Source organism: Poecilia formosa, unplaced genomic scaffold, assembly GCF_000485575.1.
Source record: "Poecilia formosa unplaced genomic scaffold, Poecilia_formosa-5.1.2 Scaffold131, whole genome shotgun sequence".
NCBI classification, from domain to species: Eukaryota; Metazoa; Chordata; class Actinopteri; order Cyprinodontiformes; family Poeciliidae; genus Poecilia; species Poecilia formosa.
This window is the reverse complement of record NW_006800070.1, coordinates 1,552,163-1,570,701: the sequence shown is the minus strand read 5'-3', so window position 1 is coordinate 1,570,701 and position 18,539 is coordinate 1,552,163. Positions and strand designations below refer to the sequence as shown.

General features: G+C 42.4%; 2 protein-coding genes and 1 long non-coding RNA gene across 5 annotated transcripts in view; 1 reads left to right on the top strand and 2 right to left on the bottom strand.

The window, feature by feature from the left end:
* Window positions 1-6,681: 6,681 nt before the first annotated feature.
* ccdc177 (coiled-coil domain containing 177) lies at window positions 6,682-14,511 on the top strand. Of its 2 annotated transcripts, XM_016676310.1 has the most exons (4): window positions 6,682-7,131; window positions 7,757-11,124; window positions 11,515-11,658; window positions 14,042-14,511. In XM_016676310.1, exon 2 carries the CDS (start codon window positions 7,769-7,771, stop codon window positions 10,295-10,297), a length of 2,529 nt encoding a protein of 842 aa, XP_016531796.1. In that variant the 5' UTR covers window positions 6,682-7,131; window positions 7,757-7,768; the 3' UTR covers window positions 10,298-11,124; window positions 11,515-11,658; window positions 14,042-14,511. The 2 variants fall into 2 exon arrangements, with proteins under 2 accessions (XP_016531796.1, XP_007561975.1); XM_007561913.2 differs by lacking the exon at window positions 11,515-11,658.
* LOC107837296 (uncharacterized) lies at window positions 14,351-15,989 on the bottom strand. The gene is made up of 2 exons (XR_001663311.1): window positions 15,303-15,989; window positions 14,351-15,266 (listed from the first exon to the last, which is right to left on the bottom strand). It is a non-coding gene; the product is annotated as an uncharacterized LOC107837296 (long non-coding RNA).
* A 1,154-nt stretch (window positions 15,990-17,143) lies between these two features.
* plekhd1 (pleckstrin homology domain containing, family D (with coiled-coil domains) member 1) overlaps window positions 17,144-18,539 on the bottom strand; it is a 13,090-nt gene continuing 11,694 nt past the window's right edge. For both annotated transcript variants that reach the window (XM_007561911.2, XM_007561912.2), the window contains exon 13: window positions 17,144-17,550. In XM_007561911.2, coding sequence (XP_007561973.1) covers window positions 17,396-17,550 — 155 coding nt within the window. In that variant the 3' untranslated portion in view covers window positions 17,144-17,395. The remainder of the gene's footprint in view (window positions 17,551-18,539) is intronic.

Here is an 18,539-nt window from a genome sequence, read left to right as displayed (position 1 = left end):
CTACCCAGGCTCTCGCTCTCCCCCGCCGGCTTACATCAAGTACACATGGCTGAAAATTAGCAGGTGTCTGTAGACACAGAAACAGAGAGGGCAGTGCAGAGGCCACCCCAGAGATCTGTAGAGGGGGCAGATTTAGCACAGATGTTCAGCCATGATGATGTCACACGATCAAAAAAAAAAAAAAGTTCAAACGCACAAAGACAATTCAAAGATGTATTATTTTTTTTCTCTCTCTCTTTTTTTGTACAAATTCATATTTTGTGAACAAACGCATTGAAAAGTACAAAATAGAATATAGTTTTGGTGGATAGAGCACCAAAACTGCAGCAACACACTCACATACAGACATTCTTGTACTTATATACAAACTGAAGACTTTGTATTGACTTCCATTCATTTTAGTAACTGCATATATGCCAAACCAAGGCATTCTCCCTAACCCATTTTCCCAAATATATATTTTATTTCACTATTTACTTTTTCTTCTTTTCTTTTTTTTTTTTTTAGACGTTTTCAAGGAGGGGTCACAGCCCCCCTGGCCCCTCATTTTGGGGCACCACTGCTCTACATGTAAACAAACCTGGTCTCGTACGGAGCAAATAAGTGGACAAAGACAAAAACCATCTGGAGTCGTAAACTTTAACAACAACCACCCTTATGAAAATTGGCTGAAAAGTTCAACAGTTCCATCTGATCACGGCTCCCAGCTCCAGCTGAAGTTGCCAAAGAGTTTAGCTAACTCAATTTGTCTATATGTTTATAAGAAATGAAAAATGCTTTAACCTGGCCTCCTTGCCAAATGGCCACTTGGCACGTAAAGAGTCTGTAAATGTTTTGGATTTCACTCTTTACTTCCGTTCTCGCGCACACTGTGACGAGTTAAATATTAATCAATGACAGGGAAACAGAAAGTCATCAATTACTAATTAGACAATCTTAGAAACTGAGCAACTTTTTTAAACAGTAAAGCAGCAATTTAGAAAATATGTATTCATCGCTTCCATTTTTAAACCTGTTTGAACATTTTCTTTCTTTTTTTTCCAGCTTCTTATTGCTCTAATCTAATGAAAAGGCTGATTTATTCAAATGCAACTTTGTTCAAATACATTTAAAAAGATTTTGTAGTTAATGTCTTATGTAAAGCCCTGGACAGAATCATTATGCATGATAGATACTGTAAGATTTCTAGATTCACCTGATTTATTGTGGAAACTCAGACAACTAAATACATTTACAACACAGCATGAAAGACAGGCAGAGAAGGGGAAAGGGGAGGGTGGCATGCTGAACAAAAAATAAAAAGAAACTCAGGGGTCAGATAGAAAACCCCTCGCTTTTTAAAGTATCATCTGGATTTCATTTTTATAAATTCCACATATTTTACATGTACTGGCTGCAATTTTCACTAGCTTCTAAATTGAGGAGCCACATTCGGGGGCCTCAGTTGGCCAACAGCGCCGGCTTCTCACTCCCCTCCTCGAGACACGAACTTGCACGCTTTGAGATGGAAGCGCTCGGCAAATAAATAACCCAGGAAAGCCAGCTTAACTGTGAGATATGAGGGATTTTTTTATTCTTTTCTCTCTTTCTCTTTTTTTTTGTACAAAGTGAGTGAAAAGGGAAAGTGGCAACAGAGAGTCGAGGGTGTGAAAAGAACTATTGAGTCTGGGCTGGGGGTCTCACACCTGCGCTGTCTATTCACCCCACTGTTTATACACTGTCATCCACAATTAATACCTCCTGGGGACGGGGCTGCCTGCCCTCCACAGGGCCCCCAGACCCATCCAGGGCCCTTATGGATGCCTAATTGAGCATACCGCTCTCCTGATTGAATTAACAGCTCGGTCTCTGGGACCTTTTCGCCCCTTCAGGGGAGGAGAGAGGGAGGCGGGGAGGGGGAGCGCTACACACCCCAAAAATGGAGCCCTGTTCGGTCCAGCAGACACCAGAGCTGGAGGAAGAGGGAGAGGTGGAGAGGAGGGAGGATAAAAAGCAAAGGGTCAAGCGGGGGAGTTGTTGAAACTGTCCAAAATAACATGACCTTTTCTGTCAGCAAACCGAGGCTGGAGGAGGTTGCGGGAGGGGGGTGGTGGGGGGCAGGAGGTCCCGGTCTTCACAGGCCCAGAGGGTTCCAGCAGGGCAGCGAGCTTCCAAGGCAAGAGAAGGGACAGACTGTAGCAGAGGACACGTGCAGACACTGCCGCACGCCTCTGGAACTACATCTGTCTAACAATCCGCATGAAACATTGTCTTTTCCTCTCTTTTTGTTTTGTTTTGTTTTAAGAGTCAAAATCAGTCTTTGGACAGCTGAAGTTTGGTTCTAATAACGTTCCTGCATTGGTTCTTTCCGATCAGTGCAAGCACCGTATGTTTGCTGTTTAAAAATAACAAAAGTCCATATATAGGACAGGAACAGAAATGTTTTCAAAATCCTTAAAATCTTTTACTTTTTGTGCAGTTGGTGCTTTATTGGTGTCGGTAACACTGAGTTGTGCATTATGGTTTTCAAAAACTGTTTGAGCTAAAATCTGAAAAGTGGAGAGTATATTTTGTCTTCAGAAGTCACCCAAATTAATATCAGTACTATTCCAGTAGCTGGGTTTCCGTTACAAACGTGCGCAAAACTTTGTCGATTTTCCACTATTGTCAGAAAAAAAACACAATTTCACAATTGTGGTTATTTCCATTAAATAAGAAACACAGTTAAAATCACATGTGACTAAGGTTGTTCTCACGATAAGTTATTTTTAAAAAAGTGCCAGACCATCATCCTCCTACCACTTCCTGTCTGCTTTGTCAGTTCCACCAGTAGTAACAGCCGGTTGTTGATCACATGACTAGTGTGATGTGAAAAAAGTTTTTCCATTGCAGCGTTGCGAAACACACTCATTTCAATAAAGGAGCAAACTTTTTAAAGTCATGCCATGTGGTCTGAATCAAATTTAAGTTCAGACTTTGACTGGGCCGCTAGTCAAAGTCTGAACTTGTATTTTTTGAAGCCATTCACAAGTGGGCATGCTGGTGTTATTTTCATGCTGCGTGATTCAAATGCACTTGAGTTTGATCCTCGGAATTCACTGTTTCATGGATAATTTAATTCCTTGAAACTTGGCCTCTGTCTTTTTAAAAGCTCCAGAATCAGCTCATCAGATGTGCAGTTCCACCAGGTGTTTGCTAATTGCTGCTGGCTAGTCTGAAGGAGCAGAGTGGGGGAGTCACAAGGGGAGGACTGCTCTGAGAGACAGAAGATTGGACGTTTAGAAACCAAGCTGCACCCTTAAGATGGTGCTGGGTCCAAACGGACGTTTAGCACAGCTGACCCGTTTCCACGTGAGATTGAAAGATTTCTCAAACATGCATGAAAGAATCAAAGCAAACCTCCAGGTATGTTTTTTGATGAGGGAGGAAGATTATGACTCGGTGTAAAGCTAAAAAGAAAAAAAAGTCGACTTTACATAATACTACTTTAATGACTGAAATCCTCATGTGGAAACAGCTTTCTTAATTAAATAAAGTTAAATTTGATTTTGAAGTAAGATGATTTGAAGTGTGACAAAAAAAAAACTGTGAATCCAAAATCCATCAGCATGTGTCACCAACAATTTAATTAAGAAACACTTGAAAGTTTGTTTGTGAGCAGACATAAAGCTGTACAGAAATAAACATAGAGAGAGAGAGAGAGAGAGAGAGAGTGTGAGTCTTCTTCAGTGTAAACCCACCAGCCGGGCTGTTCGGTGGTCTCCATGACTGCACCGAGCGGCTCACCTCTCGATGAACCCCTCAGTCCAGCCCACCAAAAACAAAAACAGAAACATGGAAATGTTGTCGGTCAGTGAACTGTGCCCCATTCTGAACCCCCGTCCACATGCCCCCCCTCACACCCAACCAGACTCTATGCCCCCCTATTTAACAAGCTAGCTACCACATTCCCTGTAGTCGCTCGCTACCCGCCGTCGACCTGATACGGCGCGCGGGAGGGAGCCAATTAAACTCGCACTGTTCCCCACAACGGGTCAGGAGTTTAGTGGGTCATTATCACTGTGGTTTTCACTCAGGGTTATCTAATCATCACTGAACCAAACCAGACGACTGCGGTTATAGAGAGTGGCTTTCGGCGCGTTAATTGAGGCTGACGGTGGTGACGGCTGAGGGAACGCAGTCGGTGCTGCTCTGCTTGTACGAGAGTCTGCGGCGTAGCAAGCAGGTTGTGGCGGCAGATATAGTGGCTCAAGAAATGTAGACATGTTACCTAAAACGTACAAAGTAAGCATATTTGTATGCTCAGATTATTAGGTAACAGAATTGAACTGTGTTATGTTTTCTTGTGTGTTTTTTTTTTTTCTTGAATCCTAAAGTTGTGTCGTTTCTGTCACTTCCTGGAATATTTTAACTTGTCGGTGTGATTGGTTCTTTTTCATCCGAGGAATACGCTGATTGGATGAAAGTGATTCCCTGGCGTTCCTGCTCTATTTATACACATCTTTGCAGATGCTCACCTGTTAATACCCTACTTTGTGTATGAAAGACGCATTAAATTTATCACCTTTTTGGTCTTCTTGGTGTTCCGTACATGATCAGCAGCAGATATATGAGCTCACATGAGTTTCGATGCACACTCGTATCGTATTGGTGACACAAAGACAAGGCCACAGGAAAGTTGTGTGTCCTCTCTTCTTTGTAAAATAGTCCTGGCTAAGTGATATTACACAGAGTAAGTATTTGAACAGCAGCTGTTTTTCAAGTAATGTCATAAATTTTCAAATGGATTTAAGTCTGGGCTTCGACTGGGCCGTTCGGCAGAACCACTGCAAGTGTATGTTTGGGGTCATTGTCCCTCTGGGAGGTGAATCTCTTCCCCAGTCTAAAGTGTTTTCAATTCAAATCCATTTTTAAAAAATAATCTTTTTTGATCCCAAACGGAACTCAATAAAACAATATTCTGCGGTGTCTGACGGTTCCGTCGCAGTATTTGACTGCATCCATCTTTCCTTCAACACTGACCAGTCTTCTGTCCCCACAGCATGATGCCTCCTGCACCATATATTGTATCATGTGATGTGCAGTTAGTGTTCACCTGGACGCAGCGTCCCGCATGTATGCCAGAGAATTACGCTTTTGTCTCTTTGCTCTGTAAAATCCGCATAAGACCGCGATAGTTTAACAACCTAACCCTTGTAACCTCTCCACCGCTGTATTCCTGTGCTCCTTTGTGTCCGTGACGTCGTTTGCTCACAAATATTCTCTACCAAATCTCCCAGACCTCCACTGAAGAGCTGGATTTGTACAGAGTTTAAGCTGCCGGTCGATTGTATTCGCTAATGAGGCAAATTCTGTAGGCAAATGGTTGAACTGGATCTTATTTAGGAGGCTGAATGCAGAGGCATGCCAAACCTGTTAGAATTTCTCTATAAACATTAGGAAAAGCATTTCCTTTCACCTCATTAATGCACTGTATTGTAGCCGGTTTGTCACAATAAAATAAAATAAAATAAACCAACAAAATGGGTTGAACTTTGTGGTTCTGATATACACAACGGGGTGAAAAGATATGGATACTTTGTGCAAAATGGTCATTTTATTATTTAAAAAATTTCTTAATCTCAGATCTTTTTTTATTTTTAGAAAGTTGGGAACCACTAGGAACAAAGCTTGTTTTCTCTCTTGTGAAATGAAAAGTTTAACACATGTTTTTGTTTGACAATCAGGTTAATGGACTAAAGTTGCTGAGCAGACAGAAAGTTGGGAAAAAGAGTTCGACAAAAAAATAAAAGATTGATAACAGAATTAAATGAAAACAAATAAAATCAGTTCAGTATTGTTTTGTGTTTTGTTTTCCTTGTTTGTTTTTTAACACCTGATAGCTTCTTTGCTTCTCTTGAGCAAAAAGAAAAAAGAAAAAGAAAAAAGTGTGTATTTTCAAACTGTCCGCCATAATCTCAATCCTCCATTTATTCTAATGAAGAATCCACCGCCTGTTAGCGCCTGGCCGACGCCCCAGACCGTGTTACTGCGGCGCCCTCCTGTGTTCATTTTGATTAATTACACACAGGTTCACAACCACACAGGAGTTGTTAATGATACCCGCTGTTACGCACCTTACTGCGTGCATCTATGCTACCTATGGCTTTCCCTTATTTTACTTAAGTATTTTTATTTTATTTTATGTATTCATTCATGATTATGTTTTTATTTTAGTAATTACTTGTCTTTCTCCGCTCCACTAGATTTATTAATTGTTTCTTTAACACAGTGTAAGCCCTTTCTACATAGTAAAACCGGAAGCGTTGCGAATAACACCGCATTTATTTATTACGAATCATTATTTGATTTACTCGGTATTGTATTTCAATTGTATGTACGCTTACTATAATTTTTATTTAATTTATTTTAATTTTAATTTTTTTCTTTTGCTTCTAAAAGCCCAGTTTTAGCACGTTTAAACCGGAAACTGTGCAGACAGCTTACAGTCCAGTTACCATGTTATTTTTTTATTTTTTTATTCGCGACACGTTCATTTATTTATTTATTACTCCTACTACATCTCCCCTCATTTTTCCTCTGTTATTATTATTATTATTATTATTATTATTATTATTATTATTATTATTATTATTATTATTATCTACAGCATCTTAATCTTAAAGCGGTCAGCTGCGTGAACAAACCTCTGTTTCCTTGCCTCAACAAGGCGGAGCTTAGGATGCTGAGATGAGGCGAACTGCTGAGAAGCAGGTGGAGACGGCGGATGTTTACGCGATGCGCTTCACTTAGGGAGGATCAGAGGGAGCTGCTGGAGAGGATACATCTGCCGTTGATGAGAGACGTAGTAAGACAAAATAAATAAATTAATTAATTAATTAATTTAAAAATCACGCTGCTCTGTGTTCAAATCGTGGTCGGGAGGCGTCGATTGGAGCTCCGCCGCAGAAAGAGGCTGACGGGCTGCGAAGCGAAGCGCTCCATCTGTCTCCATCGTGTAGCTGGAGGCTGCGGCGAGGTGATGCTCCATCTTTGGATCGGCGGCCGGAGCCGTTTTTCCTGAAAGCCTGCTATTATGCAGGGAGCAAGGGAGGCTGCGAGGATTAAAGGGGAAAGAAGCACTGGTTTAGAAAACATTTGGCACTCTGGCAGGTCAGTAGAGCTAAACTATGTCGTACAGAATTGCGTTAAATCCACAGAATATCCGCGTATTCACATTAGTCGACGTGTATGTTCCATTTATAGCAGTCTGTGACTTTAAACTGTCATTCAGTTGTTGTTTTTCCCTGATGTGGATCACAGTGGAAAAGTCCAGGCCTTCACTGTTAGCAGGTGCGCGCCTATAATCAATTTGGCCCTCACTCCTTTACAATACTCAGCTCATTTTCTTTACCATATTTTTCCTTGGCTTCAATGTGTGTAGGTACATGTAGGTCGATTGTGTGAAGAAAAAAACATGGCTATGAGTAATCAAATTCTCTCAGCCTAGTAACTCTGCCAAAAATAGCCCTTCTGTTAAAGGGCTGTGATGTTTTTCTGTGCGTTATTTCACTTCCCCCGAAGGGAAAATGTCTCATCTGGTGTAAAATCACTGAGTGTATGAACATGTGCTCATGCATGCATGCATGCATCCCTGAAAGCTTGGCTTGACCCTTCCCCCACAGACGGTATCTCTGAACTCAGCTGAATTTTATGATTTAGGCTTTAACCTCCATTTTTCTGTGTGTTTTATACATCCACTCCGTCTTGCGCTGATCCCTGCCCTCTTTACCCGCAGTGTGAGCCAACTATGGTCGACCCCTCAGATGTTGAGGAGCAGAACAAGTGCAAAGGCCCACAACTTGACACACCAACTGTGGCCGCTGAAGACTCTCGACTACCAGAACCGGCCGATGACACGACGACTGAGGAGGAAGGTGATGCCGGTTTTGAGACGCCACCCACTGGCAGCTCAGAGCCCAGCCCCTGCCACACTGCGTCTCCGGTGGGGCCACAGGTCAACACACAGGGGGCAGCACCTCAGCAACCACAGACTCAGACTGATGCAGATTTGCCACCGAAACTTCACTTGGACCTGTATAACTTTGATTCGCCCGAGGCGGAGGGCAGTCGTTATGTGTTGACGAGCCCCCGTTCTCTGGAGGCATGTGCTCGATGCGGAGTCAAACCCGTGGAGCTGCTGCCTCGCCCGCTGGCCGACTTTGTCCGGGAGGCTCCAGGCCGGTCCATGCGTGTCGCCACAGGTCTCTTCGAAGTCTATGAGAAGGACAGACATGGCAAACTCAGGCAGTGCAGGGAAGAGAGGGAAAGGATCATTAGGGAAGAGAAAAGACGGATTCTGCAAGCAGCTGTCAACAGCAGCACGTCTTCATCCTCTGTGGATAAAGTCACATCTGGGATCGGTGCGCCTCCTAAATCTGACACAGTTTCCTCCAGCTCAGTTCCCAATGTAGGAGTTCCCTCTAAACCTGCAGCATTGGGTGCAACTATCCTATCAAAAGCCTCCACCTCTAATCTTAGTACCTCCCCAAAATCCATGCAACCCAGAACCAGCCCACCTGCAAAGTCTGGGCCCAAAACATCCCTTCCACCTGCTAAGGGTCTATTTCAAGGATCAGTCAAAGCTTCGGTGTCCTCATCATCTGAACATACGAAAACCACACATCCAGTTTCATCTGGTCCCCCACCGGTGCTCAAGAAATCTGCTGGTGGTAAATCGTCCAACACTTTTCCGAGATCAACACCAAAACCTCCCTCCTTCCCCAGAGCCAACACGACGTTAACATCATCGGTGTTGAAGCCTGCTGTTCAGAACTCCAACCCGCCTCTGAACGGAGTAACAAGAGGGCTGTTCTCTCAGCACAATGGACATCTTGGATTCCAGTCCAAGGCCCGAGGGAAAAGCCATTCCCTGGAGTCTTTACAGAGGAGGATGGATCCCATCTGCTGCTCGACCTCCACAACCACCACGACTACATGCACCTCATCGGAGTCCGGGGCGTCATCTGCTTACAGCTGGGATGGCGCACGAGATCACTGGGCCAAAATGTCAAGTCCTCGAGCTCGCACAATGGCCACCTTCAACTCCCTGATGGGCCGCAGCCTCAGCCTCGGAGACCTCAGCCACTCCCCTCAGACGACACAGAAGGTGGAGCGCATTGTGAAGGAGGTGAAGCGTCGAGGACTCAAGGCCGTGTCCGAGCGCGATCGCAAGATCGCAGCTTTGATGCTCGCCAGATATCAGGAGGAAGACATCATGAGCCAGACTCGCTATGTCGCTCACCTTCAGTGGGACAGCGAGCGCCGGATGGAGGAGCTGCGGCGGGAGCAAGAGGACAGGGAGAAGCAGCGGGCGGTGCTCCAGTGCCAGCGAGTGTGGCAGACCCAGGTTTCGATACGTCAGCAGAAGATCTGCCAGCAGGAGCGCGACTCAGCCGCCGCCAAACTGCGGCAGGCCGAGGAGCATGAGGAGCGCTGGAAGGAGCTGGCAGAGCAGCAGGAGCGCAGCCGTCTGCTGAGGCTGCAGCAGGCGGCGAGAGAAGAGAAGCACAAGAAAGCTCTTCAGGAACAGAATCTGAAAGCCCTGGAAGAGGAGAGGGCTGCAATGCTGGAGCAAGAGAGACTGCTCCTGGAGGAGAAGCTTACTATCGCTGAGCTGAAGAGGCAGGAGCGGGAGCACCAGGCCCATGAGGAGAGGCGAGGTCTGAATAAAGCGGAGAGGAGGCGTCACGCCGCCCTCATACAAGAAATCGCCCGTAGAGAACAGGAAGAGAGGGATGAAGCTAAGAGGGCGGCAGAGGAGAAGCTCAACCGCTCCCTCGAGAACTACGAGCAAATAGTCGAACGGCGGGGGCAGGAACTGAAGGAGAAGGCCAAGCGTGAGGAGAAGCAGATCCAGAAGGCTCGCAAGGCAGCGGAGAAACGCGAGAAGCAGCAGCAGCAGCTCCTGGAGGCCCGCGTGAAGGAGGCTGCTAAGCGAGCCCAGCAGGCCGCCATGGTGGCCGAGGAAAAGGCCAAGGAGAAAGCCAAGCGGGCCGTCCAGAGTCGGCAGGAGAAGGAAAGACTCCAGAAGCTCAACAGACAACGGGTGGAGGAGGAGGAGAGGCAGAGGCGCCTGGAGCTCCTGCAGTCCATCGAGAGGAAGCTGGAGAAAAGCGAGCAGATCTTCAGGGAGAAGAAGGCGGTGCTGGAGAGCGCCCGCTCTGTTGCCCGGGCGTCCTTCCACGTGCGGGACAAAGTGCGGGAGGAGACCAACATGCGCACTTTTGACAAGATGGCCCTGGAAGCGCAGCTCAAAGCGAGTCTGGATGAAAAGTAAACCCACAGCTTCGTCGTAAACCGCCGGTCATATCATCGGCTCTTGACCTTTGTACACTCAACAGGTTGCCCTTCTTCCAATCAACACATTACATTACATATCATTACCCATCAGCAGTTTTATTATACTTTTGACCACTTTTCCCACAAAAGTGAACAAATCCAGATTTGTATTATTGCCGTATTAGAGAAACAAACCATATCAGTAGTCATTTCTCAACAGTGAAGCCCTTTAGTCAGGCGGAGCCAGCTTAATGTTTAGAGTGGACAGAACAATTTTCTTCTTTTTGTGGCAACACAACCTGCTCTCTCTCTCTCGCTCTCGCTCTCTCTCTCTCTCTCTCTCCCTCTCTCTCTCATTTCGTCCTTTTGCCCTTAGCTGCGTTTTATTTCAGCCACTGGACTGGAAGCTGTTCTGGAATGAAAGAGTCATTGTTTATCTGGAAGCACAACTTCACGACAGCTGCGGGGGCTTTCAGGGGGACACTCCTGTTAGTGGGAAAGGAAGCCTGAGGAAAAGGCTAAACACAAATGGTTCCCGGCCCCCTTTTTTTTTGTACAAATGCGGACAGTTTGGAAGTCAAGCCCAAGAACGGAAGCTTGTCCGTCCTTTCGGTGCTGACTGTGCAGCGCCAGGAGGTGCAGAGGACGGTAGATATTGCACCACAAGCATTCCCCCTTCAAATTCCCTTCAGGAACTCTGTTTTAGTCCCCTCTTCATGTTAAAGTCAGCACTAAAGCTCTCCAAGAGAAAACCTTCACTCGATTCCCCGTACCATCCTCCTGCTTCCAACACAGTGTCATAGTGACCGTCTCCCAGAACAACAGGTAGGTGGTTTAAACCTCCCCGTCTGTTTTTGTTGCATTCTGCTGCAGCAGTAGTTTTAATAATGCACTAATCCTACAATTTTCCAGCTGTGAAAAGGGAAAAAAAATAAAAATAAAACTGAAGCGACACACATGAGATGAGGCCGTTGCCATGGCAATACAAATCTGGCTGGAGTTGCAGAAAGCGCCTGAGTAATGAGGATGGTTCACTGGGAGCTGGTTCTGGATGTTTCTTTTTCCCAGCCAGGATTTTGGTGTTAAATAGAGTCTTCTAGCTGTTAGAGTGCAAAAACATTGAATCAATCAAACTTTATTTACACGAGAAAGTGTTTTACCGAGGTTCAAAACAGCCCTGGATGTTTCTTTTCTTTTCTTTTCTTTTTGTCACAGTACAACCACAACTGGAATATGATGTGACAAACCAAAACAAAGGAAACCAAAGCAGTGAAGCTGAAAGAAGGTCTGAAAAGTTTGGGTTGCAGTGAGAAAAGGCCCCCCTGCCGGCTGCCACATTCACAATTTGTAGAACTTTGGGTATGCCTTTAACAGTCTTTACAAAAATAACCCAAGGTCAATTAGATTTAGGTAAAAACTTTGAGTAGGCCATTCCAACATATCGTATGGTTAAGACTTAAAATCCCGACCGTTTCACTTCACCTCTGGGTTTGTTTTTATGGTCATGCTGGAAGGTATTCCATCATAGGTCCCAAAAAAAAATAAGAAAAGAGCATCCCCACAGCATGATGCAGCCACCATCATTTGGGGTTATGTGCAACATCAGCTTTACTCTACATATAAAAAAACAACACTAAATATACTGCAAAAGTATCTACATTTATGATAATATTTTACAATATGTTGCAGTAAACTATGCTCCTGTTTTATTTCATTTTATTTTATTTTGTCGAGTTCAAGTTTTGTTTTTCCATTCGACAGTCACCATCACCTTTTCTTAACCATGTAGAATTTTGCTTCCATGCCACAATCCTGCACAGTTTTTCTGTTGTTCCATCACATTAAAATCCCAATAAAACCATTGCAGTTTGTCGTTGTAAAAATGTGGGAAAAGATCTTGGGTGCGGAGACGTTTTTCGAAGCAACCAGAAAGCAGAGTGAGTCGAGCGTTTCAGACAGTCACGTGTTTTATACCTGCTTTCAGCCAAGATGTAAGCCTGAGGGAATTGAAAACACAGCATTACACCAGCAGGATTATGGCTGACTGAGCAGGGCTCCAAGCAGATAATCATGGTGGACGGGTGGGGGGGAAGGATGAGGCAGCAGATTTCCTCTGTGAATGCTTTTTGTATAACAAAAAAATAAAAAATAAAAAAATACAAGGTTTCTCTTAATTGCTGCAACTGCATTTTACAAGTACAGAATAATGGCTGGAGTTGGAATAAGCTGGAAAAACTATCGGTGGTCCTGATATCTGCTCAGAGATCTGAATCTGATTCAATATCAACACCTTCCTAAAATAACGGTTGTTTTTTTTATCTTTTAGAAAGAAAAAAGTTGAGATTTTTCCAAAATGGCGCTTAGGAGGTGATATGTTAGAAACTCGAGCTTCATGTTGTTGATTGAAGTCAGTACCTCTACAATTATGTTGATTAAAGTTACACTGTAATGTAAATTACAGTGTAACTTAATTTATATTACACGTGGGTCAAAGGTCATCTGAAAAAGTGAAAATAACAATACAAACCTACAGCGACATGCCAATAAGGAAGCCAACAGTTCCAAAAAAATCTGATTTTGTCCCCCATTGTTCATTAAAGGCAACAAAACTGAAAACTCCTACTCCCTCTGGGACATGAAAGCATAAAAAAAGGCTAAGGATTTATACTTTCATGGACAAGTGGATATAATCGTATGATTGTTCATTTCTCATTGACTTTTATGAAACAAACTGCTTATTTATTCCTTTTTTCTTTTGCTTGACAGATAAAAAGAAATGTAAAACAAACAAAAGAATTTAAATCTGTTCAGAAAAGAAATTAGCAATAGCAAGTCAGACTTTAAAGAAACCACAGGACTGTAACTCGTCTGTTGACAAATCCTTCATTTTGCATCCAGTCTAAAATTCTTTCTTTTCTAAGAAAATAATTTTCTGAAGTAAATTTGTTTTGGCTAAATTTTTTTGTTTTTGTTTTTTGTTTTGGCCTTTGAGATTAATCAAAACATCCAGCAAGTCGCCAGAAAATAATTAAAAGATCTAGCCAAATTTTTCTCTTGTCAAATATTCTTTTCCTGACTTGGACGTGTGAATATTAATGAGAGGTTTTGGTTGTTTCTATAATCATAGATGGTCAGCAGGCTAAATGTGAGGTATACTTATGTGCGCTCAAGCAACGAGGCCAATAAAGACATTTTTGATTATTTGAGATCTTCAGTGACCAACATGTTTATCCGTATATGTGGACTGTGTATGCAGCAATAACCAGATTAATAAATGACACACATCTGAACACACACAATACTAAAAGCCTGCCCCATGTTGAAAGACGTAGACTGGTTAGTTTTGCTAAGGTCAGCTGCTATGCAGATGACACTCAGCTCTATTTCCCAGTAAACCGGGTGTTTTTGATGCATTGTGGTGCTTGTTTGGCTACATGAATGAACTAAAGAAACTTAAACTTCAAAGATGTTAATTTCTGAACCTCCCAAACCTACAGTTTATGTCTACTATCAGACAAATTTAGAAATTTCTCATTAGAAAGTGAAACAGATGGCTACTCTATCAACTCAAAGTCCTGATCAAGGCCAAGCGTGTTTGTATTTTGATCTTATTGTTTTTCCACATTGACGTACTTATTTTATTCTAAAATATATAATCTTTGAACATGTGTTATGTAGTGCTATATTAAAAATGAAATGACTCTGACCGATTTCATCCCTCATCTTTTTTTATCCGCTGCAGGTCCCAGAGATGATTGAGAGCAGACGACTGAACCAGGCCTGAGCTTTCTGCACAAGCTCCTCTCCTCTGTGAAATGTACTGATCATACTCAATTTTCTTTTTCCATCCGCAATTATCATCATCGTCGTCAATAGGCTGCTGAGAGAAGCGGCTGCCTTTCTGCATCAACCAATCAAATGTACACGGTTCAAAAACAGCTTTATTCATACCAAGGCGTGCTGATCAATCTGTTCATTTTTTGTCCTTCTAACCTTCTTATCTTAAATGTTGGCTTTTTTCCCCAAGTTTTCTGGTTATTTAATGTTTTTCTTTTCTTTTCTCTCTCTTTAAACTACTGTTGTATCAGAAAAGGTTTGAGATGTAGCAATAACGAAACGGTTAAGGACGACAACGGATGCATCCGTGAAACGGCTGTTCTCGTAAATGCAAACAAAACCGGACAAATAAAAAGATCTTTGAGGTGGAATTGAGTTATCTGTCTTGTCTATGTCATTTCTCTATGATATCATGTGATTTTGCAATAAAATGTTTGAAGTACTTTTTCGCAAGCCCTGTTGAGATGCTGAAGAGAAACGTGTACTTAATGCGACTGAAAGCATCAGGTACAAGAGGGGAAAAAATATATACTTTTATTGTTTATTTGCGATGGTTTGATACACTATTTAACTGATTTCATCTTTCCATATCACACAAAATCAGCCTTTATGAGAGCAACAAATTGTTTAAGCAACTTAAATTTGAGGAAAACTGTTCCAACCGAACAAGCAAGCGACTTGTTGAACCGAAGCTCTTCAAAGCAATAGCTTCGTGTTCATGGGTAAAACTTTGCTGTAAATTTGTTGTCTAGAAAGTTAGCAACTCCAGTTTTTGAAACAGAGCAAAAGAGGGAACGTTCTTTCTCTGAAAGGACCAGCTTATCGGACAGTCGTGGTGCACTGCGGATATTGTTTGGCTACATAAGTGAATTATTGTAAATTGATAGGGGTGAACTTCTTAAACCTCAACGAGTTCAAGACAAAAATCTTAATTTCTGAACCTCCCAACTCTACAGGTTACAGTCTAGTAATCTACAGCTACTGTCGAGCAAATGTGGAGATGTCTTAGAAAATGCAGCCACTAAATATTCTATCAACTCAAGGCCAATCATGTTTGTATTTTTAGTTCACTTCATACCCTCGTCTAGAAAGCTCACAACTTCTAAAACACAACACTCAGTTGATTTGAGCTAATTGTCCAAAAGTCTTAAAATATGTGTAAAAACTCAACTTTCAGTGCAGACACACAATCTCACCCCAACATTGAACCTTTGATTGTGTTTTATGTGCTCAGAGTAAAACTCATCCCATGCTAGGAAATGACTCTTTTCAACTTATTCACAGTTTCCAAGTTTTCGGGGACCACCGTGAAGCATGTTGATTTAGTGTCTGTTCAGACGTTTCTCTGATGAATTTAGCCTTAGATTTTGGGTAAATATCTGGCTGAAGGACTCTAGTTTCGACCTGTTTCCAGTTTACTGGTGGACGGTTTGTTATGGAGCAGGAGAGGAAAGTCTTTTTCTGGTGTAACCAGATTAGCAGATGGATAGATGGCATCCAGTGGTTGTTATGAAGACTTGGTTGACCTCAAGCAGTCCTTCTTCTCTGACAGTAAACTTTGGAGCTCACCATGTTTATCCGGCAGGACAATTATGGGTCATTTTCTAGGAAGTGGCCAGTGGCTTCAACAGCAGGCAGCTGAGTCACGTCGTGTTTAAACCAACGGAACACAAAGTACAGGGACAACTGACCAGTCACGCTTTCCAAAAGAAGAAAGTGTAAATTCTGAAATATTTTAGCTGCATTCATGTCAAAGAGACTTTTAGGGACGTCAATACTTATGAGGCTTGTTCTTAAAGAGGCAGAGTTACGTAAAATCTACTTCTTTTTTTAAACTTTTCATCATTTTATGATGTTATTCCCTCATCAAAAACATACCCGGAGTGTTGCCTTAATTCTTTCATTCATGTTTGAGAAATCCTCTAATCTCCCATGGCAACCATTCAGTTGTGCAAAACGCCTGGGTGGACCTGGCGTAGAGAACTTCACCACTTGGTTCCTACAGACTAGCCAGAGTTTAGCAAACACCTGTTGACACGTTGTTAAAGGGTTAATTGAGGAGCAAAGCAGTGTTGACTTCCTGAAGGCGGAGTTTCAGAGAGAGCAGGAGCTTCTTAAAGAGACAGAAGCCCAATTTTAAGGCGTTAAATTACAAAGTCAAATTTCTTTTAAGTCACATTTGATATTTGTAGCATTGTTATAACAACTGAAATGTTTGCATCGATGCTGATTTTGCTTCATAAGCTATCTAAACTAACCTGGGCTGAAGAGAAATATAAATATTTCCACCTTGTTAAGCCATAAATTCAATGCTTTCAGCCACTTTTTTTTCTTCCGGTTCAGTTTGTCTGTCCACACCAACACCTGACCACAGCTGGACCCGTACGATCAAGAACTTAATGACCTGCAACCTGTCTGGCACAAAGTTGCTCAACGACACCTAGAACTGGGGCTTTTACCTCGCTTTCATCTCTGGCCACATAAAGATTACGAATGTCCTCAACTTGCCAGATGCGGCAGATTAAACGGTTTAAATATTGCAGCGTTCTCTGTATTCGCTCATTACTTCTAAAATTAAATGATATTTATAACAGAAGTAATTTGGCACTACATAAATAAAAACTGCCTTGATTTTACTGATCAAATATTATCAAAGCAGACAAATGTTATCAAGTTTTATTTGCTGTAGTGTTTACTATAGAAAAGGTTAGCATGTGGCTAAAAAAGAACAGTTCTACAGAAAAGAGTGGGTCAAAATTCGTCCACAGTGATGGAAATACTCAGTTATTAGGTTTATTAGGATGGTGGGATTACTTCATTTTGGTTAGGATTGGGTTTTTTCCCTAAATAAATGAAGTTATAACATGAGAACTAGTTTTCTTTCTGTTTTTCCAGGTTGACTTTGCCTGGTGTTAAGACATTTTTCAGTAAACAGAAACATTTGAGTGCAACAAAGAAAGCAAAAAAAAAACAAAAAAAACACAGGCAAACAAAAAAACCAAGGAGGTTATGTGACTTAAATTTATTTAATTCATCTTGTCCGATTCCTTTTATTATTGCAGTGACTTGGAACCGTCAGTGAACAGGTGTGTGTGTGTGCGTGTGTGTGTGTGCGTGTGTGTGTGTGCATGTGTGTGTGTGTACGTTAAGGTTTGGGATCAGGGTCTTTTCCAACTTTCTGTGCTGATGGAATTAAAGCTAAAGGACCATTTCTGATTTTTTTTTGTTGTTGTTGTTGTTTTATTCTTCTTTTATCCACTCAGTCTATCATGGTGTTTGCGGCTTCCTTGCGAACGACGATCTTGTAGACGCTCTCCCTGAAGCTGCTGTCAGAGGTGAGCCGCCGAGCCGTCGCCCGCAGTTCCTCCATGCCGTCGTCCGAACCGGCCACAGCAAACGACTTGGAGTGTTTCACTGGAACAATCAAAGCCATTCATCAGAAAAAATGACTTTTTTTAAAATTTATTTAGCAGTTCTATTCTCACATTTTACAAATAAGACAAAAAATATTCTGATTGATTTTTAAGACTTGTAGTAAAATTAGCAAGTATATCATCAGCGCTGTAGCCGAAAGCTAAACTTTCACCACAGATGTTTTCTGTTCTACAATATTTGTAGAAATATTGCTAATCATTCACGCTGTTTGTTTGGAAAGCCCCTGAGAGCAGAACGGGAGACTGACCGGGAGGCGTCAATATTTGTGAGGAGATTTTCTGAAGATTAAGACGGAATGCACGTTCGCCGTCGTTTAAAAACCCAAACAGTCACAGTTCAAACGCGGCGATACGTGAAGGTATTCTTCTGCCATCCCGCTCCGACTGCGACGGCAGCAAGAAACGGTAAAGATAGATGTCGTTTGCAAAATCTAAAAATTATATGTTGAGAATATCATCTAACAATTGGGGGGAAGAAAAGAAAAACAAACTCCCGCAAACAGTTTGTTGTAAAACAGAGCCGACGTTAATCACCCTCACTCTGCTGACCGCCGAGTATGAAACACCTTAAAGTCGGTTCCAGGGATTCTTCTGCGTTTCTCACGTTTCAGCCACAAACCTCAGCGTTACTGTAGGGAAATGATGCATGCTTTCCAAAAAAATAAACATAAAAAATGTTTTTACAGAGGAAAATCTGAAAAGTTTGGCATCCGTTCGTTTTGAGTCGATTCTAGCCTCTGCTAGCTTTGTACATCTACAGACTGAAACTTTTGCCCGTTCTTTGCCAGCTCAGAGTCCAGAACATCGGTTTTCCAAGTCCTGCTGCGGCTGGTCTGGTGGATCTAGGTCTGGACTTTGACTGGACCATTCTAACACAAGGATATGCGATGATCTAAATAATTTTAAGAGTCATGTTTTCTCTCAGTCCAGCTAAATAAAACTTTACAGCCACAAATTTTTTTATTTTAT

Bases quoted from the DNA above. Each gene is read 5' to 3' on its own strand.
- ccdc177 (XM_007561913.2), top strand. From the start codon at position 7,769: ATGGTCGACCCCTCAGATGTTGAGGAGCAGAACAAGTGCAAAGGCCCA.